The sequence below is a fragment of the Lynx rufus genome, unplaced genomic scaffold (assembly GCF_022079265.1).
Source record: "Lynx rufus isolate CCGP_SWC_20201006 ecotype Redwood Valley unplaced genomic scaffold, mLynRuf1.p SCAF_28, whole genome shotgun sequence".
In the NCBI taxonomy this organism is placed as follows: domain Eukaryota; kingdom Metazoa; phylum Chordata; class Mammalia; order Carnivora; family Felidae; genus Lynx; species Lynx rufus.
In genome coordinates this window covers 7269337-7292420 of record NW_025814843.1, presented here as the reverse complement: position 1 = coordinate 7292420, position 23084 = coordinate 7269337, and the positions used below count along the sequence as shown (strand labels likewise).

General features: G+C 48.7%; 2 protein-coding genes across 4 annotated transcripts in view; both read left to right on the top strand.

Moving 5' to 3' along the window:
• Positions 1-1931, top strand: part of SHISA6 (shisa family member 6) — a 278481-nt gene extending 276550 nt beyond the window's left edge. For all 3 annotated transcript variants that reach the window (XM_047089663.1, XM_047089662.1, XM_047089661.1), the window contains one exon: positions 1384-1931. In XM_047089663.1, coding sequence (XP_046945619.1) covers positions 1384-1931 — 548 coding nt within the window. The remainder of the gene's footprint in view (positions 1-1383) is intronic.
• A 19297-nt stretch (positions 1932-21228) lies between these two features.
• Positions 21229-23084, top strand: part of DNAH9 (dynein axonemal heavy chain 9) — a 340134-nt gene continuing 338278 nt past the window's right edge. Inside the window, exon 1 of the mRNA XM_047089868.1 lies at positions 21229-21621. Coding sequence (XP_046945824.1) covers positions 21229-21621 — 393 coding nt within the window. The remainder of the gene's footprint in view (positions 21622-23084) is intronic.

The window sequence follows — 23084 nt, the reverse complement described above, 5'->3', positions numbered from 1 at the left end:
CTTCAAACCACGCTTCCTCATGCTCTCCCTTACCTTAGAGTGGAGGCTGCCGGTGCCAGAGCCTTGTGTGAGACCCTTCCCAGAGACCCGGCTTTGGAAGGGCCCGGAAACCAGCTCCCTCTCTAACCCGGCCAACGCTGTCTTGAGAACCCGAGCCTCCCCTCTCCCATGCACACACCCCGTTGCCTCGCGGAGCGCCGTTCCTCCGGTGGTCCCAGCTCTGCCACTTGAGTCTGGGGGGGGGGGGGGATCTGAACATGGATGGGCTTAAGACCCATGAAGACCCATTACAATGTCAACAAGGTACATGGAGAGGCCAACAAGAAGAGGAGAGGTCTTCTTTCGTAGCTTTCTGACCCTTGGACCTCCTGCCTCCATGCCCTCATGGGTCTGTTTTCATAACCACCCAGATGTGGGGCCGAGTCTTTACTTGACGCTCTGGGGTAACCTGCCCTGACGGAGTCCATCCCGTGGGTCCACATCAGCCACCTCCGCGGTGAGCTTCTACGGCTAGAAGCGGGGGTCCCTGATGATCCGAGGGCTCGATGAACGGCGGGGAAGAGGGAGGCAGGACCCACCCATCCGTGACTCTCTGGGAAACCCGGGAAGCAGTCAGAATTGCTTTTCCAGAGATTTAGAAAACCGCAGGACGCCTCATTCCTGAAATTCGGGCCAAAGCAGGCTCGCGTGTGTCCTGGGTACACTCAAGGGTGTAGCAGTCAGTGTGAGCGTGGGAGGGCCTCCCGGATGGAGAGGACGGGTGGAGCGTTGAGCGAAGTCCAAATATAGGACTGCCTTGGCCATGTTGTGGGCACAGGCGATGTGGGTGTAGGCTTGATTCTGGGCGTGTGTGGGACTGGGGGCGGGTGCTGGTTTCCTGTGGGCTGGCTGTCACCGCAGGGGGGGTGATACTATGTTCCTAAGTTACCAGCTAAGCGTTTTCACGAGTGCCTCTTGGTCGATGCGTCTCGCACTTCGCTGTAGCGGGAGTCTGGTTCCGCAACCCGGCTTCCCTGGAGTGAGGCTCTGAACTTCTCATTTCGGGTCTCTCTCAGGACCACGGTGTGGTCGAAGCGGGATTTCAGGGGCTTGGCTGTGCCATCAACTGTGCCTTGAGCCCCCTGGGGACCTCGAGGGAGCCCGTCCACCCTTGGAGACTCAAGGTGGTCCCAGACCAGAGGCATCAGCATTGCCTGGGAGCCGGGTGGAGACGCAGACTCTCGGGTCCAGCCCAGGCCAGGAGGTCTGAACCAGAACCTGCGTCTAACAAGACCCTGAGGACTGGTTTGCACTCCTCCACCCATCTGGGCTGTGCTGTCACACTGTCACCCCAGCTGACTCCTCTCTCTCTCTCTCTCTCTCTCTGTCTGTCTCTCTCCCCAGCCGACAAAGAGGCTGACGAATATTACATGAGGCGGCGGCATCTGCCTGACCTGGCCGCCCGCGGCACCCTCCCCCTCAACGTCATCCAGATGTCCCAGAAGCCCTTACCGCGGGAGCGGCCCCGCCGGCCCATCCGGGCCATGTCACAGGACAGGGTTCTGTCCCCAGAGCGGGGCCTGCCCGACGACTTCGGCTTGCCCTATGACCGCATCCTGTCCGACGAGCAGCTGCTCTCCACGGAGCGCCTGCACTCCCAGGACCCGCTGCTGTCCCCGGAGCGGACGGCCTTCCCCGAGCAGTCCCTGTCGCGGGCCCTCTCGCACACGGACGTCTTTGTGTCCACGCCCGTGCTGGACCGCTACCGCATGACCAAGATGCACTCCCATCCCAGTGCCTCCAATAACTCCTACGCCACCCTGGGCCAGAGCCAGACGGCCGCCAGGCGCCAGGCCTTCGCCTCCCGCAGACACAACACGGTGGAGCAGTTGCACTACATCCCGGGCCACCACACCTGCTACACGGCCAGCAAGACGGAAGTGACCGTGTGACTGGCCGGGCGGGGCGGGGCGGGGCCGGGAGCGGAGCCCCTAGCCGCGTGTGGCCGCCCTGCCTTGTCCCTTCTGCGGGAGGTGGGGGCGCGCCGCCTCTGCCCAGAAAGCCATACGCCGGGAGACACGGCCCCGGTGGCCTGGCCAGGCACACTCACACCTGGGATCTAGAGCGATCTCTCTCACTCTTCCAGAAGCATCCAGGGGAGTGAGGGGAGGGGCTAGGCCCCAGCCCCGCCTCCCCCCCACCACCACTAACTCCCTTCAGCCCCATGTCCCGCCCCCCCTGCAGGTTCTGTCGGCGGAGAGACCCTGGCCTGACCTTGGTCCCAAGCCCCCCATCCCCCGGGTTTGGACTGGCCAGCAGGTGCAGTCAACGGGCTGACCAAATAGGCTACTTGGTCTCATTCATTTCCCTTCGACCGCATCACAGAAATCTTCTAGTGCCTACAAACTGTCTGCTTGCTCTCTCAGAGCCAGGGAGCTGCTGTGTCCATAAGCACAATAACGTTCTCTTCTGCCTGCTGGAACTCTCTGGTCCCCACCGAGTGGCCCTTCCCCCCGCCCTGTGCCCCTCCCCCAAAGCCCCAGGATAGGGAGGGGTTCCCTTTCTTCAGCTGCCTCCCCCGTTGTGGGGAACCCCCCCCACCCAGTTCTAGCTGGTTGCCCCACCTGCAGCCCCCGCCCCCCACCGACCCCCTCCTCGGGCTCTAGGCGTTTGTTTGGCCCCCGAGCTCTCTGGGGCTTTGCTGGAGCCCACCCAGAGGAAAGTCACAATGGGGTACAGGGACTTTGGGGGGTGTCCTCCCCATCAACCTATGTCCACCCTTCCTCCAGGCCTCTAGGTCTGAACTATGGCCCGACACTCAGGCCTGCCTTCCCCTCCTTTGCTCTGCTCCCCAGAGGCCTCTCTGCCCGTGGCCAGAGAGCAGAAGGTGGGGAGAGCCACTGTGATGCCCCGGGGCCTCAGGGGCTCGCCATCCCCATCGCCCCGGGCTCTGCCTGTCTCCCACCGCGCAGGCTGAGGCAGAGGCCTCTAGAGAGGGTGGCTTGGCCCCCAGTGTTGGAGGACCCCAGGCAGTGGCCTTGAACCGTGCCCACCCCTCTCTCCCCACCGCTGCCCACCCACTTGGCCCCTTCTCTGTTCAGTGCTCCTTCTCCCTGCCCCCTCCCCACTCCCCCTGCCCTTCCATTTCTCTCTCCTGGCTGTTGCTGCTTCAGACCAGTGCCTCTTCTGGATCAAAGCAACAGAGACCCATGGGCAAATGCAGACAATGCTACTCCAGGGCTCTGGGTCTGGTTATTAACTGGGCAGCTCCCCACCCCTCCCCTGCAGGGGGCACTTGGGCACCGGGCGGACCCAGGCCTTCAGCTCTATTGGGGGACTGGCCCCTGCCAGCCCATCTCAGCCCCTTCTCTGCCTCCAACGTGGGCAGTGGGCAGGGTGTAACAGCCTCCTGGAGAATGAACCGTGAACTAAGCAACATCCAACTCCCGAAGACCAGAGCCTGGGGGGAGAGAAGGGTCTCCCCCATTCTCAGGGCCAGGGCACTTCCTTGGGCTGGGGCGGGGGGAATCAGCCCCAGACTGGCAGGTAAAGGTATGATACAAAAATATACGACTGTCGCCACACTCAGACTCCAAAAGCAATGACCTTAAACTGGGGTTTTAGGTTCCCCCAGTTCTGCATACAACATGTATGGTCCTTTAACACGGGGTCGGGCAGGAAGAACCCCCCCCCCCAGCGTCAGCCCTTGGAATTTTTAATCTCACCACGTCTACGATCCACCGAAAACTCAATCGACTGAGTCCTTTTACTTATTTCAAGAATTCCAAAGCTCTTGTCTCCCCCTCAAGGCTCATCATGAGGGGACTAAGGCTGGAGGTGGTGAACACAGCTCTCAGCTTCCCCACTGGGGGAGCATCACTGAGACTGTGAGGCTGTGAGGACAGGGATCACTCTCTGCTTTCCTCCCCTACAAACACATAAACCTTCTCAAGGGGCTGGTCCCCAAGGTTTTATGAGCGTTTGTTCCGGAAGGCAAGGCTGAGAGGGCTGGGGGGAGGAAGCCAATCTAAATGGAGCAGTAGGGCACTCCCAGAGACGAGAGTGTACCTCTCACAGCTGGTCCCCCTAAACCCACTGTCCTCTAATCCAGCCTCCCCTCTAAGGCTGCCTGCTGGTGCGGAGGGGAAAGGGTGAACATCCCCTCCCCAGGTGTCTGCACACATACACACGCCGAACCAGAAACCTGATCTCATCCCGGGTCAGAAGCATCTTGGCACTGAGTTCTGCAGCCGTCAGCATGCTACTTCTCCCCTGCCCTGTCTGTCTGCCTGTCTGTCTCAGGGGTTGTTTGATAGGTTGATTCCAAAGCATTTCTCATCCCAGCCTTATTGCTGTCTGGTTCAAAACCTCTGCTGTCAGTCAGATCAGAAAATCCTACCTAACGCTTACTTTATTTAAATTATTCTTCTGCTTCTCGCTTGGGTCAGGAAGGAAGGGAGGAAGGAAAGAAAGAAAGAAGGAAGGAGTGGAGGGAGGAAGGAAGAAAGGAAAGGAGGGAGGGAGGGCAGGAGGAAGGAAGGAAGGAAGGAAGGAAGGAGAAAGAGAGAAGTCTACAAACTTGCCCCAATTCAGTCCCTCATTTAAAAAGCCATAAAATTATGTCTCCACTGGGATACAGAAACATCTCATTTATTCAACTGCCCAACCACGTTTGCAGAACAAGCAAAGCCACATGACCAGGCAAGCTCACATAACAGGTAAGAGAAGGTTCTGGGCTGGAACCCAGATAGATACCCTGACTGCCAGCCCCACCAGGCTGGTGGCCACTAGCACCACTAGGCATAGAAGGGCCATCCGTTCCCCGTGGTGAAAGCCCTCCTTTCCCAGCAAGGGCAGCTCAGAGCCCTCAACTTCCTTCTGCTTGTTGTGGTCTCTGTGTGTGTCTCCATTGCTCCGGTGGGAATGGATGGGGCTCTGCATAGGCTCTCTCCTGCCCTGAAGGATCTCACAGGTCCCCTTGGTCTTTGACAGCAGTGAAGCTCTCACCATCCTTCATGCCCTTCCGCCTTTCCCGTCTTGCTTCTTCCCGTTAACTCGTGGCTCCATAAGTTCGTAAGTCACAAAGGCTTTCCCAAGAATTCCTGGATCCCCCAGACTGGAGTTGTACCCTCGGGACTCCCCAGTGCCTTGGGTGAAAGTTCCAGACTTTCCCCTTAGCTCAAACTTCTCCCCTCTTTCCACTCTCACACCCCGAAACTCCTATTTTAACCTCAGTCTTCTATGCCATTTCCAGTTTTTCCCTCCTCTCAACTCCCTGGCCCTGCCCTCTTCCTCCATTTACCTCCCTCCATCCCTAATGTGTTTACCTCCATCCTGCTATCCTCTAAGTTCTAAAACTTAGAGCCCTCGGTGAAAACAAGCAAGGAATGACACATTCTTCAAGACTTCTGTTGGCCTTACTGGTTTATCCTTCACCTCCTTCCCCCACAAGATGGTTCTCCAGGCCATGCAGCCAAGGGCTCTACCTCTCTGATCTTTGGGAGGTTAGGGAGAGAAGCTGGCCTGTCGGAGACATCATGGTTTGAAGGTCGGCTTTGGTTTCTGCAGCTGGAAATTCCCTGAAGCTCCTGCCCAGCCTGCCACGAGCCCAGAGGCTCCTGTTCTGGCCAAAGATTCATATCCTTGGTGGCTCTCGGCCACTGTGCCACCTTGCTTACATCTGTCCTGCTCGTATGTGTCACGGATTTTCCCCCTTTCTCTCAAAAGACGGGAGAGCCTCATGACTCTCCAGGTGTGGAGAAATCTCCATTACCAGTAGCCCTGCCACCAAAAAATCCATTTTTCTTCAGAGATGCTTGGCCACCAGCCTTCCTTCCATCCTCAGATTCCATCCACACAAGTGTGGACTTGACCCGAGGTCGTCTGAAGGGGCTGCTGGTGACCTGGACCCTAGACATCACCACCTGCTCTGAGAAGAGTTGACATGTCACCTCCCACAGACATTCCTTCCACCGTCCTCCCTGAACCTGGGACATTTCGCTCTGGAGTATTTTCAAGGAAGCTTGTTGTGTTTTAATGAAGTATTTTTCAGGGTTCAAATGTTATTTTTTATAAATGCAGCATTTTAATGACAGACTCAATATGAAAGATAGGTCTTCCTGGGCTCTATATTTAATTTCACAAGGCAGCATGCCACAGGAGGGAAAAGCACAGGGCTAAGGCTCTTGGGGACATGGCTTTGTCTCCATCTTGCTGTGTGACCAAGGACGAGTCATGTTCCCTCTCAGTGCCTCAGTTTCCCATCTGTAGAACGAGGGGCTTTGACTAGGTGAGCTTTGAAGTTTCATCCAGCTCTTACGTCCTAGGGCCTTCATTCCCCATTGGCACCCCCTCCTTTCTTCACATTCCTCCCCACCTCAAATGAGCTGCACACATAACGCCTGCCCCATGATCACATCCTCAGATGCCTTGGGTGGCCACTAAGCCCCCTCGCTAGAGTCTGAGGTGGGCTCCGTGGTCTCGGCCACCCAGAGATGCTCATACCTGCAGGGGTAAGGCCCTACCCATTCAACAGGTTACCAACAGCGTTCACAAAAGCCCTCTCGCATGGACACATCTAAATTATCCCGGGTGTCTGTGTCACTGAGGCATTCCGAATTTGAAGTGTTCATTGTGATGTGGTCCTTGAAGCTGGAGGGAGGCGGTTCTGACTTCAGAGAGAGGCCAGGCTGGAGGAGACAGGCCCAGAGGGTGCCCCACAGGGGTGTCAGGTTTGTATTTGAGGACAGCTTGGAAATGCATTTCAAGCCACAGAGGAGAAAACACGGCAAAAGGTCCGTGTTGAAATGGATGTTCTGACTCCAGAACCCGGGTCCTGAAGACCGAGTCTGGACACTGGGCTCCATTCCCACTGGAGGAGGGGGAGGCATCACGCCCTGGGCAGCTAGGAGGTGGGCACTCACCCCAGGCTAGTGCTTTTCCAGCCCCTCCCGGTGACACTACCGTCCTCCTGGTGAAAGCTTGCGAAGCAAGAGCTGATGGTGGAAGTCTGCAACGTCAAACCCATCTTGTAAATCGGCCAACCCATCAACCTCCCATCTGTAAGAGAAATGGCGTCGTATGTTTCCTTAACACCTTCCCTCCCGAGGGAGGGAAAGAACCCCCCCCCACCTCAACTTTGCTGCCCACTCCTGCTGTGCCCCGGAATACCACTCCATGAGAGGACTTGTTCATTTGCTTCGTAGTGGCAAATATTCCTCTAGTTCTGTAACTCAACTAGACATTTTGTAGTAAAGAATTCTTGAAATTCTCTAATAAAAAGCAATTCTTACTGTAATATTTTTAGTTTGGGGACACAATTTCCTAAGGTGTGTGGGGGGGGATTAATGAACATTTATACGCATTAGCCCAATTTACGGATTCCGTGTTTATTATATGGTAGTACTGATGAAAAGTACCTTTCTATCTGTACCTTTACACAGTTTCTCCGTTCCTCGTAAGGAAGCTTCACGATGAGCAGTGCTTATGCACCTGCTGTTTCTGTACAGATCTTAGCGTTCACTTACTTGTCAAAGCACATTCTATATGTACTGTAAACAGGTATCCCTTTAGTAAGATTTAGTCTTAAGGATTTTTCCACTTTTGTCAGTAACAGATATTTATGGATTAAAAGAAATAATAAAGCCGTTTCAACATAACCTGTGTCTCTTAAAATGGCCAACGTGCTTGTTTTTACAAACATAGAGCCGTAACGGAAGATAATTACAAAACCACACAGGAGGGGCGCCTGGGTGACTCAGGCGGTTAAGCGGCCAACTCTTGGTTTCGGCTCAGGTCATGATCTCACGGTTTGTGAACTCGAGCCCCGCATCGGGCTCTGCCCTCACTGCTCAGAGCCTGCTTTGGAGCCTCTGTCGCCCTCTTTCTGGCCCTCTCCCACTCGCACTCTCTCTCTCAAAAATAAATTCACGTTAGGAATGTTTTTATTAATCACAAAGGAACGCAGATCACTGGATACGGGGGCAGAAGCAAGAGTTGACTGCATAGAGAGTGAGGGAAGCGTCTTAGGGCCATGCCGCCAACTGTATAAATATACTAGAAATCATCCAACTGTATCATTACCAGGGGCGGGTTGTATGATGTTCAAATTTGGCCTTAAAAATGCTTTTAAAGACAGTGAACCAAAGGAATGCAGGGAGGAAGGCTTAGGACGATGTCAGCGGACAAGGTATGCTAATTCAAAGCAGAATTAGAAGCGATCACTTTGTAGCCACGTTCATCGACTCTGGTGCTATTGTTTTTAGCCATGAGGTCCTAGTTTGCTTTTACTGTGAGTTCTTGTAGGTAGCATGGGTGGTTAGAGTATCCGTGGTTTAATATCCATGCCGACCAAACCAGACAATCGAGCGGCGCCATGAAAATTGATTTCGATTTGGAGTCTTGCTCAAGACCCTCTTTCTCCGGACCCGGTTTTTAATATTATTTTCTTTGGCACATATTCACTGCTGCTGCTAAGGTCATCTGTTGTTCTGTGTGTCTGAGTTTTTCACCATAACCTAGATACTGGTGGGCTCAGGTTCAGCAAACAAAGTCGTGCCAAACAGGACGTGGTCTTTGGCCAACTTCGGCAACGCCATGCTTCCTAGAGTCTACAGTGAATTATACTCTCTTACCAACTGCCTGACTCCTTCGCAATTAAAACTCTTCTCATTGGGTGTTTTGAGCTTATATTTAAAAATCCCTTTAAGGGCACCTGGGTGGCTCAGTCAGTTAAGCCTCTGACTTCTGCTCGGGTCATGATCTCACGGTCCGTGAGTTCGAGCCCCACACTGGTCTCTGTGCTGGCAGCTCGGAGCCTGGAGCCTGCTTCCGATTCTGTGTCTCCCTCTCTCTCTGCCCCTCCCCTGCTTGCTCACTCTCTCTCCCTCTCAAAAATAAATAAATCTTAAAAAAAAGAAATATCAATAGCTATACTATTTAAAAAACTCCCTTTATTATCTCCTGCCAATGGCATTCCTCACCTAAAACGGAGTTACAAACCTGTTTACTATTCTAATATTTAATAACACATAACCACACATATTCTGAAATGTATTTTGCTCACTATAACAACTGTTACTACAATGCATTGCTCCTAAGTCACAATGTCTCTATGATGACCATAGCAAATGCATGCACACACGTATAGAAAAGCTTCACTAATCTATATTCATTATTGAAAGGAAACCTAAGGGAAAACAAAATTCTGAATTGCAGAATGTTTTTAGAGAAGTATAATTTAATAACAACACTTACACACATGTATAATGACTAAATTAGACCGAAAACGTGTTCCCTAATAGAAGAATCTCAGGAGAGTTTTTTTTTTATTATTGAACAGGTAAGACTAATGTGTAATTAATTTAAAAATTGTCAAGAGGTATGGGTCAGAGAGCCCTAGACATGCTTTAAATGGTATTTGGAAAATATTTTAAAAGAATCTTCCCTTAAATAGGTTAAATAGCCCTCCTTAAATATCATTAACACTAGGGGGCGTCTGCGTGGCTCGATGGGTTGAGCGTCGGACTCGATTTTGGCTCAGGTCATGATCTCGTGGTTTGTGGGATCAAGCCCCATGTTGGGCTCAACACTCAGTGCGGAGTCTGCTTGGGATTCTCTCTCTCTTCAAATAAACACAAATTAGAAATAAATAGATAAAATATCATTAACTTGAATAATTTATTCGACATTTTCTCTTTGATTCTCCAAGGTAAACCTCAACTTAGCCCATCCCGGTTGTCACTAATTTTGAATAAATGAGGTCATACTATGCTGTCGTCAATAAGCCAAGCCAGGGGAGACTCACATTGGGAGCATAGGAATGCCAGGAGCCTCCCACAGCTTTTCACCTCCGATGTCACTTTAGACACCGATCCTTCTCCTCTCTGACTGAGCATGAGAGGGAAGCTCGGGACCCTTAGGAAGGAGTAAGAAGAATTTTCCTTCAGGATTCTTCCAAGAAAATTAAGGACACTCACTGGGCTCCAGTGTGTCAGGAGTTGACAAATCAAAGAGCAGAGGTTAGGAATGAGTGCCTTGAAAGCTCCAGAAGGAGGGATCGGTAACTCGTGTGCCAAGGATGCGTCTGGGCCTTGGGGCCCTCATCCTAGTTGGGGATATTAGACTCAGAGGTCCTTGACATATCTGAAAGACGTGATCACTGAATTATTGCAAAACAACACTCAACTTCTATCAGGACCTCTAGGTCCTAAATGAACTTGGCAATAGCCCATCCTGCTGTCTTCCTCGGTCCTGTCCGTCCCATGAGAAATAGGACGTAGTCTGAGAGCACTGGACTGGGAGTCAGGAAACCTTGCTCATTGTCCTGGCTATGCCAGCATTTTGCTGTGTGGCCTTGACTTATTTCCGCCCGTCAAGTCTCAACGTCCTCTTCTAGAACAGAATAAGTGGGCCATGCCACTCTGAATCCCTAAAAGCATTCTCAGCAGTTTTAGTATCTGCTTTTGTAACTTGGTCAAGGTTTTGCAGGGAGTCGGTGAGCTCAGCGGGCACTAGTCCTGGCATAAGGGTGGGGTGATGGCAGGAATGCAGATCCTTGGCCGGAGCCACTGCATACCAGATAGCATCTTTCCGGTCACCCGCATATCTACCCTGCGTCAACAAGATAGCTAGAAAGGAAAGGTATTAAGCTAGAGGAAGTATAAGGTCCCTTCCCTTTAACTTAACTTTTTGTGACTTCCCCAAATCAAAAACTTGCTTGTTTAAAAAGAAAAAAAAAGAAAAGAAAAATCCCAAAGAACGCATTGTCACAGAAAGTTCTCAACGGCGCATTCTTCTGATGTGTTTGCCCATAGAAACAGAGCTTAAAAGTGTGTTTCAGGACCAGGGATCTCCCCGCAAAGAGGCAAGAAGTTGTTTTGTCTCCAGCCTCATTCCCAACCCCAAGTCTGAGCTCTGGAGATAGGTGTCGAGGGTAGAAGACGAGGACCACTGCCCTCATTCCCAACTCTGTGTACCTTAGGGATTCCTTCTTGGATCATTTATAAGAGCTGCATCCACTGGTTCATCGCAGCAACCAAAGAGGAGAGGATCTCCTCTGCTATTTAAGGGACAACCGTCCCTACATCAGCTTTCAGACTTGGAGAAAATGAAAAGCTGTTGGCTAATCCAGCTGTCGGCTAATCCAGCGGCAATGTCGGTACCCGCTGGGAGCTCGCTGTACTGCAGATTATCGATTCCCACCCTAGACCTAACTGAATCAGAATCTCTGGGGACGGGGCCCCAGAATTTGCCTTTTAGCAAGATCCCTAGGTGATTCTATGCATGTTAGAGAAGCACATCATTCTGCCTGCCCCCCCCCATTTTGAAATCCTATAACTCTATGTTTAGAGGAAAAACTTGGAATTCAAGGGCTCAGAGTAGCCTTGGTCTGTGAAAACAAGCAATTTTAAGCAACCAGCTTCGGTGAAGAGGTTAAAACAAAAACGGGTTCACAGAGGATTAGGTATTTAGGAAACAATGAGAAAACTTGAGGCAGGGTGTATAATCCATAGGAAAGGTTAGTAGAAGGGAAAATATGTGACTATTGGAAGGCTTTATAGGGTTGAATGAGAATCTTTACAGACTGCACAAACTTGGGGGTGTGAAAATATGAAGAGAAAGGAGAATCGGGTCAGGACATGGTCACAGAACAAGATTCATCCCCTTCTGCATAGGAGGAGCACAGGAGGAGGAAACACTTGACTTCTTCTGAAGGTTTTGGGGGGGGGGTCAAGATGGCGGCCGTGGTGAGATAAGGAGAAGGAGCCTGCTAAGGGAGCTTTTCCTGGAGAATCTCAATCTTCTTGGTAATTATGACACAGAGTCATTGAATCAGGCAGGTTAGGCTGGATTATGCTAGCGTGATAAACAACTCCCACCCGAATCTCCCTCCCACATGAAAGGGTTATTTTTTCAATCCCACTCTCTGTGGATCAGGTCATGATCTCATGGTTCATGGGTTCGAGGCCCACATTGGGTTCTCGGCTGATGGCGTGGAGCCTTCTTAGGATTCTGTCTCTCCTTCCCTCTGCTCCTCTATATCTATATCTATATCTATATCTATATCTATATCTATATATCTCTATCTCTATCTCTATCTCTATCTCTATCTCTATCTCTATCTCTATATCTCTCTCTGAGAAAGCCCCAACTGCGATCACCACCATGGGGTGGGTTAATACGGACTGGAGAAGGAGGAAGGTGGACATAGGCAACAGAATCCTCACTGCATATCTAAGGTCTGGCTAATAAATTTTAAATCTGGTACACCCACATCTTGAGATCCAACATCTCTGAGTTATGGCTATAAGTTTAAAAAAATTTTTTTAATGTTTTATCTTATTTTTGAGAGAGAGAGAGAGAGAGAGAGAGAGACAGAGTACGAGCAGGGGAAGGGCAGAGAGCTAAGAGACACAGAGTCCGAAGAAGGCTCTAGGCTGTGAGCTGTCAGCACAGAGCCCGACGCGGGGCTCGAACTCACGAGAGGTGAAATCATGACCTGAGCTGAAGTCAGACATTGAATCGACTGAGCCACCCAGGAGCCCCAGCTATAAGTTTTAAAGCTGATACACCCATATCTTGAGACCCAACATCTTTCAAGAGAAGTTCACAAGCCTTTAGTCTCAGGATCTCTTTACACTTTTAAAAATTATTGAAGACCCCAGAGAGCTTTTGCTTGGATGGGACATATCTATATACATTTATTATATTAGAAATTTAAACAGGGACCTTTTAAAAATGTATCTATTAAATTATTTAATAAACAACAAACCTGTGATGTGTTAATAATAACACATATTTATGAGATATAGCTGTATTTTCTTTTTAAAAATAATTTATTGTCCAACTGGTTTCCATACAACACCCAGTGCTCATCCCAACAAGTGCTCTCTAAATGCCCACCACCCACTTTCCCCTCTCCCCCACTCCCCATCAACCCTGTTTGTTCTCAGTATTTAAGAGTCTCTTATGGTTTGCCTCCTTCCCTCTCTGTAACGTTTTCCACCCCTTCTCCTCCCCCATGGTCTTCAAGTTTCTCAGGATCCACATGTGAGTAAAAACATATGGTATCTGACTTTCTCTGTATGACTTATTTCACTTAGCATAACACTCTCCAGTTCCATCCACATTGCTACAAAAGGCCATATTTCATTCTTCCTCATTGCCATGTAATATTCCATTGTGTATATAAACCATCCATTCATCAATTGATGGACATTTAGGCTCTTTCCATAATTTGGCTATTGTTGAAAGTGCTGCTATAAACATTGAGGTACAAGTGCCCCTATGCGTCAGCATCCTGTATCCCGTGGGTAAATTCCTAGCAGTGCTATTGCTGGGTCATAGGGTAGATCTATTTTTAATTTTTTGAGGAGCCTCCACACTGTTTTCCAGAGCGGCTGCACCAGTTTGCATTCCCACCAATGGTGCAAGAGCGTTCCCGTTTCTCCACATCCTCGCCAGCATCTAGAGTCTCCTGATTTGTTCATTTTGGCCACTCTGACCGGCGTGAGGTGATATCTGAGTGTGGTTTTGATTTGTATTTCCCTGATGAAGAGTGACGTTGAGCATCTTTTCATGTGCCTGTTGGCCATCCGGATGTCTTCTTCAGAAAAGTGTCTATTCATGTCTTCTGCCCATTTCCTCACTGGATTATTAGTTTTTCAGGTGTGGAGTTTGGTGAGTTCTTTATAGATTTTGGATATTAGCCCTTTGTCTGATATGTCATTTGCAAATATCTTTTCCCATTCTGTTGGTTGCCTTTCAGTTTTTAAAAAAAATTTTTTTTTAATGTTTAAAAAACATTAAATCCCTCTAAGTTCAAGTCCAAGAGGAAACAGAAAGCGCTCACTTAACCCAAGAGTGAAACCAAAGCCTTGGGTCTGATTCTACTGTTCTGATGGGATCACACGCCCTCTGCCACACTGATGGCTAATGGGGGGTGCAGGGACAGGAATGGTCCAGTTAGCTCAGTCATACATTTCAGTCAGAGCTGGGGACTGAGCCCTATCAGAAGTGCCTGGATTGGGGGCAGGGAGTAGAGGTATTTTCCCAAAGGAAAAGTGGCAAATGGTTATTAGAACAAGGGTAAATATCCATTTATCCAAGGGTTAAAACACGAAAGAAGCCAATGTTCGTCAAACCACCTTTCTGCTGACTTTTGAATAACAGGGAGAGTGTGGTGTGGAAATTGACTAGACTCAGTGTAGACAGCTCCTAGCATTCCTCTTTGGGATTGTCACTAAGTGGCTCCCTTCTCTGAAGGCAAGACGATATCCCATCCATCACTGCATCCCCAAGGCAAAGAGAATAAATGATGGGCGAATGCCTTCCTGCTATCAGAAGTGTGAGACCTACTTTCACAGCCCACAGGAACAGGTTGGGTCATGGGGATAAAAGAAGGCAGTCAGTCGGTACCCTTAAGAACCATTAATGAGAAAGCACATTATGGATTTGTTGTTTAAAATGATATCCTGGGGCGCCTGGGTGGCTCTGTCGGTTAAGCCTCCAACTTCAGCCCAGGTCATGATCTCACGGTTCGTGGGTTCAAGCCCCACAGTGGGCTCCATGCTGACAGCTCAGAGCCCGGAGCCTGCTACGGATTCTGTGTCTCCCTCTCTCTCTGCCCCTCCCCCACTGGCACTCTGTCTCTTTCTCTCTCTCAAAATAAATAAACATTTTAAAAAGTCATATCCAGCTAGGGACACTTCCTGTAACCTCTCCCAGCTTCTCACTAGAATAACTAAGAAAACACAGAAAAAGAATGTTTCTCACTTTCACAGCTGTGACTGAAGGGTCACCTGATTCCACAACCTGCAAAGGTTGACCTTTGACTCTAAAGCATATGGAAACCACCAAACCCCTTCTGAACTTGACTTCATGAGACTAAGACTACTTTATGCCTCCTCCATTGAGTTCTTACCAACCAAAAGACTTCATAGTTTCTAATCTAAACTCGAGGCTGACCAACTTGTTCCTCTACAGAGGCAAATATTTTAGGTTTTAGGGCCATCCTGTCTCTGTAGACTTGCAACAATTCAACTCCGCCCTTGTAGTGTGGAAAAAAGCCGTAGGCTCTTCACGATTCATAAAAAAAAATTAATAAATGAATATATGCATAAACAAATAGGCCTGGCTGTGTTCCACCTGGATTTTATTTGCAAAAGTAGGCAAATAAAGTAGGGTTGGATTCGGCCCACAGACCATAGTTTACTGACTTACGATGTTAACCACGTGAAAGTGACCAATAATATTTTACCACCCTCGTAGTCTCCCGCTTAATTTTACCCTAGACTCTCTATTCTTATCATCTTTCTACCACCAGAAACAGAAACTCTCATTTAAAATATGGCCCTGAATGGGATTGGATTCTGGGAGGTGTGTACTAGAAGGCAGGAAAATAGTATTTAAATGGAATAAAGGTACATCCTCCATGGTCACGAAATTATGACTCTTTCCCTGAACCTCCAGCTACAATCTTCAGACCTCCCCGCTTCACTTCCCTGCTCTTCCCATGCTCACGTAAGGTCTGATTTCTATATGAAACTCCTTGTTTATATAATACTTGGAGTGGCTTTGACCAAGCCCAGACTGATCCACCCCTCTACCCAGTCAGCGGTAGAAAACACAGTCTTGCCAGTTCAAGGTAATCCAATCACCTGATGTCTATATTTCAGGATTCTTTCCTTTTACTCTCTCCTCTGGGGGGTTGTAAGTGCCTGGGGAGCTTATATATCTTTTGGCCATCAGGGGAGGGTCTACATCTGTCCGATGTCCTCATTGAGATATACACCATCTTGTAGAGTCAGTCCTTGTAACCATGCCCTCTTGTCCACCAAGCCTCTCTCTAGGTGATACAGGTACTTAGACTGTGTCCTTCTCACAGTCCTTCTCAGCCTGAACCCAAGCTGACTCTCCGAGCATTTCTGCCCTCCTTCTCCTAACCATCCTACAAAGACCTTGGGAAGTGTCAGCCCCTGTCCCTGAACATAAGTCAAGGCAGTATTGAAAGGCTGCTTTCTGTTTAGTCTCCTTAGACCCTGCTCTCATTCATTGCCACTGTAACACCACGTGCTTCCCTGGGCAGCCGGGCTCAAGCATCCCCTTCCCTAGTATTGGGTATTCCCAAGAAATACCCAAGTATTCCTGGAGTAGCTGTCATGTTGTCCTCGGACTCTCTTGAAAGGGTCAATAGTTGTACCGCATGTCTAAGCGGTCCTCTACTTGGCTTCTGCAGCACTCCTTCCCAGCTTATCGCTCCTTTTAGGAAATGTGCTTCTCCACCTACAGGTTAGTATACACATCCTGACCTCTCAGTCTCCAGGCTGTGCCTTGTGTCCTCAAAGCCACGCTCCTGCAATGAAAACAAACTAGCAGTGCAACATAAACTCTTTCTCCCTCTTAAGTGCTTAGCTCTTGCAATAAAAGAAAAGAAACAGAATGGCTTTCATGACCATTGTGTTTGAAAACCATTCCGAAATTCAATAGACCCTTTGAAGCTATATCCATACTCCCCTGAGGCATTAAATGTCACTAACTCACTAAGGAGAGAGCCACAGGACAATATCAAAACACATAGGGATAAAAAAAAAAAGCCAAAAAAAACAAACCTCAATTAGTATTTCAAAATGTATCCCTTACTTGTAATTTTAGGCACACTCGATCACTTTACGTTACCAGAAAACCAGATCAGAAAGTGCAAGTAGAAAATAGGTAATAATCAAAGATTCTATAGAACGATCTCTCTTGCTGTGTAGAAACCCATCATTATAAGAACCAAACATGCCCTCATAATTTCAGGCAAAAATCAATTCAATGGGATTTTAGCTATATCCTAAAACATTTTTTTTTTTTTTTTGTATCACCGGAATGAAAAGCGGGGAAAAAACTGCCCTAAACAATCCTGTAGTTTCAAAATGTTACCTACAAAGGAATAAAAATCAAGCGAGCTTCAGACTTCTCTTCCACATTCAGCGTCAAAAAGCAATTTCTACAGAGGTTTGAGGGAAAACAGGCATTACCCAACGATGTATACTTTTATAGGTCTAATGGGGTATTAGTAGCATTTAAGTGAATAACAATACATTTATTCCCAGTAACTGAAATGAATTGCCCCACAACATTCAGAGTTCAAGAAATGGCACATCCCTTTTTAAAATTAAAAAAAAAAATTTTTTTTAAAAATTTTTTTTTTCAACCTTTTTATTTATTTTTGGGACTGAGAGAGACAGAGCATGAACGGGGGAGGGGCAGAGAGAGAGGGAGACACAGAATCGGAAACAGGCTCCAGGCTCCGAGCCGTCAGCCCAGAGCCTGACGCGGGGCTCGAACTCACGGACCGCGAGATCGTGACCTGGCTGAAGTCGGACGCTTAACCGACTGCGCCACCCAGGCGCCCCCAAAAAAAAATTTTTAATGTTTATTCATTTTTGAGAGAGAAAGACACAGAGCACGAGCAGAGGAGGGGCAGAGAGGGAGGGAGACACAGAATCCGAAGCAGGCTCCAGGCTCCGAGCTGTCAGCACAGAACCCAGCGCAGGGCTCGAACTCACGGATTGTGAGATCATGACCTGAGCCAAAGTCGGAAGCTTAACCAAGTGAGCCACCCAAGCGCCCCATGAAATTTCTTCAATTGTGAAGTATTTCATATGTACACAAGACAGTATATAATACACACGTGTGGGTTAAGAAGAGTGAGTGGTAAAAAGAACACCCATAAGCAAGGTTAAGAATAAACCATTACTAGGGGCACCCGTGTGACTCAGTTGGTTGAGTGTTGGACTCTTGGTTTTGACCCAGGTCGTGATCCCAGGGTTGTGGAATTGAGCCCTGTGTTGGGCTCCACACTGAGCATGGAACCTGCTTGGGATTTTCTTTCTTTCTCCCTCTGCCCCTCTCCCCCCGCCCCCCCATCTCTCTGTCTCTAAAATATGAATAAACAAATAAACAAACAAACCATTACCAGGGATGTGAAAGACCCCTGTGTGTCCCTCCCCATTCCATGCCTCTTTTCCCCTCCACCTCTGAGACATGATCAAAATCTGAATTTTGTGATAATCGTTCTCTGACTTTTCTCTAGATTTCTTCATATGTCTGCCTGTCTACAAAAATAGTGTTGATTTGGTTTGGCTTAAAACTAGTAATAAATATTATACTAAATGCATTTATGTGCAACTTCCCCTTTTTCGTTTAGCACTACACTTTTGAGATTTGCCCGTGTTGTCCCCTCCTGTTCACTGCCGGATAGTATTTTATTTTATGAATGACATACACTACAATTTGTCTACTCATTCCGTCATTGGTAAACACTCAGTCTATTTCCCATGATTATGCTCTTACGAACAATTAATATTCTCATACGTGCCTCCTGGATGGAGTCCCAGGTAGCCTGGATTCTCCTTTGGCACATGTATCCAAAGCACCTCCCCATTTGCGTCCAATGTCTTTATTCAGTGGTGTCTAAGACAGCTGGAAGGAAACTATTGTAACAACGCGTGCATGCTCTTTGAATTAAGACGTTATCATTATTTTAAACATTTGATAGGAAAAGGTTGATTCAGATTCAATATCCATTAGCAGCATCATGAGAAATTTCAACATAATGTTTGTCAGTGAAGAAAAGAACTGTCAGATCCTGGAAATATAATGTCAACTCTTCACTTTTGAATGAGTCTAAAGGCTTTACATTTTGCATTACTTGCTTGTGTGAACACATTTTCTTGCCCATGATGACTGCCCAGAATTTAAAGAGATCATTACTAAAAAGCATTGAACAAGAGTTGTGCAAAGCAAGAAATCTGATATAAAAAACATTACGCTCAGAGACGCAAAGTCACGTTTCGAACATAAAAAATGGAAATCATTTCCTCTGAAGAATTACACAAATTCAATATCTTTCTGAACACTTTTGGGAGTAGCCAGCCTCTTAGGTAACACCCAGTGAGTCTTGCCCCAAGGTGTTCACATCCTGGAATACTTCCCTTTCACCGTGAATGGGGTGAATCTTTGTAACTAACAGGGCTATTGCAGAAATGGCAGTGTGTGGCTTCCAAGGCTAGGTCGTGAGAGACTTTGTGGCTTCGGTCTTGCTCTCTCTTAGATCACGTGGTCTAGGGGAAGACAGCCATAGTGTTATCAAACACCCAGCGGAGAGCTCCACGTGCTGAGAAACCGAAGCCTCCAGCATTGACCCACCAGTCATGGGAGCAAGATATCTTGAAGAGGCTCCCCCAGACCCAGTCAAGCCTCTAGATGATGTGGCCCCTGAAGACATCTTGTCTGAAACACGATGAGAGCTCCTGAGCCGGAACTGCCCAGATAAGCTGCCCCAATTCCTGAGCCAGCATAGATTACATTAGATAATGTTATGAAGCTGCTAACTTTTCATGTAATTCGTTACACGGTAACAGATTGCTAACATGTTTGTTATTTTATTTCCCTTACTATAATTATACAGTATAAACTTGATGTCAGTTGCTTTTAATAAATCCCATTTAATGTCCCACCCCCACCCACCCCCAGCCGATCTCCTTCTAAAATGAAGATTAAGGTGTGTTTTTAAAGGAAAAAAGCCTGGGTTGACAGTGTGCAGGAGACTTTACTGTCAGATATCTTCAGATCACCTTCACAGGCTTCTGGGTTTCTATTTTTATGTATAGTGGGGCAAAGGGACAATGAGGATAGAGGTCAACATAGGCCACGACTGGGGTGGTGGAAACTTTATTTGAAGGGTTTACAGGAAGTTAATGGCCCTGAAGTCACTCTCTCTATAAAACATGACCGGGATTTACACATTTGGAGGCCCTAAGCATTATAACAATAATCATGCCTTCCTCTGTGCAAAATAAAAACTCTAAAAAACAATGCTATGTGTAAGAAGCCCCCAACACTTCCATTTTCCCCTGATGCTTTCTTTTGCAATGTCAATCACCAAATTCATCTTAAAATCATTTTAGGGCCCCTGCTTTGTCCCTTTCCTCACAGTTGGTCTGCCTACTGTTTAATCCGGCAATGATAAAACACTCTTTACACACATAAAGATTCATTTTCTACTGTGAACATTTTTCATCATAGCGCCTCCTGTGCCCCAGTTATTATGAAATCAATCATTTTACCTTTTAGCTACCAACTTTTCCTGAGGGGTTCTTGTTAGCTGAGTTGCCTTTGATAAGTGCTTATTCTGTTAATGTTTCTTTGAAGCCATTATGAACATTCTTTTTTACCAGAGATTGTGCAGTCTCTGGTTGATGACAAAAATCAGGGTGGTAGGGCAGGGGGATGGGGTGGGGGGGCTCATTTCAGACCTGCAGGCTTCACGTTTCCAGGCTGTCCCTTTCCTTGTCCCTACACCCCTTACAAGCATGCAAAGAGCCAAGCTATTTATATCTCCATAATGAAGAGGGAGTCAGCAGGTGACAAACGCTAATTTCTGAGGTCAGTAAAGCTGCTTCACGGTATCCCTTTTGGAAGACAAGATCCACATAATCCTGCATATTTAAAAGTGCCTTTCTGCACTTCAGAAGAACTGATTGGGGCCATCTCAGAGTTTGAGTTCCCATTTGTCAGATTAAGCACGCACTTAAGGCATGAACAGAGCAGGACCCTAAAAAAAAATCTTTTTAAAAAAAGAAATTGACATTGAAATTCTGAAGCTGATCTAAAATTATTATTTCATTATTGTTTAATATTAAATTAAATTAAAAATTCAGTTCCTCAGTCGCACCAGCACCTTTCGAATGCTCAGTGGCCACATAAACACCGTTCTAAAGTACGTAAGTTATCACGGAAAAGAAATTTAAAAAATTCACTGAGTTCGCTTACATCTATTTTAGGATTTGACATCGTTTTTTCAAGTTTGAATTACACATCTGGGGAGTAGACGGGAGAACCAGCATATTTTCAGTGTCTGGAGTCCTCTAAAGAATTGAATCTGACCTTAGCCAGCAAGACCCTTAACAGCATTTGTATCCTTGCCCTCCCCCTCCACGCACCCCGTCAATAAACCGGGGCTCTGGACGGTCACCCCTGAGCACCTGCAATCCGAGAGCAGGCACTAACCAGGAGCGGCGGCTGGTTTCCTAGCAACAGCGACGCGAGCCCGCCCCTTGCCGTCCGCGTCCCTCGCCTACCTCTCTAGCCGGGAAGGGGGCGTGGTCAGCAGTCTCCGGCCCAATAGGAGGGCAGCGGAGGCGGGAGCCCCGGCCGCGTCCGCGTCGCCCGGGAAACCGCTGGGGCCGGCAGGAGCGCGCGATGCCGGGAGCGGAGGAAGCGGACCCGGAGCCCGGCGCCGACCCGCGCCTGCGACTCCTGGGGGCCTACGTGGCCCGGAGCCTGCGGCCGGCCGCCGGCGCCTGGGAGCGCTGCGCGGGCACGGCCGAGGCGGAGCGGCTGCTGCACGCCTTCCTGGGCCGCGAGGATGAGGGGAGCCCGCAGCCGCTGCTGGTGGTGCGGCCCGGGCCGGGGGGCCTGGCGCTGCGACCCGGGCTGGACGCGGGGCCCGAGGCCGGGCCGCCTCGCGCCAAGGGGCTTTTCTTCCTGCGCACCGGGCCGGAGCCGCCGGGGCCCCGCAGCCTCCGCGGCGCCGTGCTGTGCGGGGACGTGCCCGCCGCCCCTCTGGAGCATCTGGCCGCCCTGTTCTCTCAGGTGAGGGTGGGCAGGTTGCGGGGCGCCGGCAGCCACTGGGAGGGGGAGGGGGAGAGGAGGCGGAGCCGGAGGGCGGGGAAGGGGGCGTGGCCAGAGGGGAGGGGCCCCAAGCCCAGAGCCCACGTGCGACCTGGGGGCGAGCTGGGGCCACCTGGGAAGGGGCCAGGTCAGACTGAGAAGCTGAATGGGCTCCGATTTCCTCCAGTCCCGGTCTGGGACCAAGCCAACGTCGAGGGGAGGCTGGGGTCAGGAGGGCCTGCTGGGTCCTGACCATTTCTTAATCCCTCTGTAAACTGACACAGGGAAAGACAAACAGTGGTGACCAAGGGGTCATCTCTATGGGGTCAGGGAGGTAACGGAAGTGAAAGGCTCTATATACACAGTGCTTACCTACGAGGGGAGTTAAAGGGGGAGGTGTTTTGGTTTCGATTTCACCTCATCCGTGAATACCCAGTGTCAGCCACGTGCCAAGATAAGAAGTTGGGGCATCCATTTGGAAATGTCCAACAGGTGCCAACAGGTGTTTGGAGGGGGGAGGGGTCTGCCCTGAGCTCAGGGAGGAAGATGTCCGGAGACGTGGATTATAGAGTACTTGTGTGAGGCCACAGGCAAAGCGGGGACAGTGCAGATTTCAGAGAGGGTGCCCAAGGTGAGATTCTTGGGACATTTAGACCTTTCTGGAACGGGAGTAATTTTCCCTGTAAGTTGTGTGTGTATGTTTGGGGAGGCTGTGTTGTGTGATAGAGGCCATAGGGAATACCAGAAAAACAGAAGACACAATCCTACCCGTGAAATTGATCCTCTATTTCAAATACAGTAAAACCTTGGATCGCGAGTAACTTGTTCTGCGAGTGTTCCGCAAGACGAGCAAACATTTCTAATACATTTTAACTTGATAAACGAGCAATGTCTTGCAATATAAGTAGTACGCGACGTGGGTTGTCACATGATCACAAAGAGCCAATGGTTCTTCTCTCTCTCTCTCGTTCTCTCTTTCGCTCACCGTGGGATTGTGGGTGATTGTCAACGCAATGTCACAATTCCCCGACATCCTCAAAAGGAGGCAATAGCAAGTGTCATTGGATAGGTTCCTTGTTACGGTTGCACAAAAAGAAAAAGATTCCACCGAGCCAATAGATAGCCGTGATTCTGTTAGCGATAGTGAACGTCCTACACAATAACCCTCCTCTCTCTTGTCTCCTTCACACCAACCATGAAGGTGTTCAAAGGTAAGTGCAGGTGAATTTGTTTCTTTTTCTTTGTATTCTGTATTTTCTTTATTATTTTGTGTTATATTTACAGTATTGTGATTTTTATATGAATATTTTTGGGTTGTGGAACAAATCATCTGAGTTCCCACTCTTTCTTATGGGGAAATTTGCTTTGATATACTCGTGCTTTGGATTACGAGCATGTTTCTGGAACGAATTATGCTCTGCTCACAAACCAAGGTTTTACTGTAT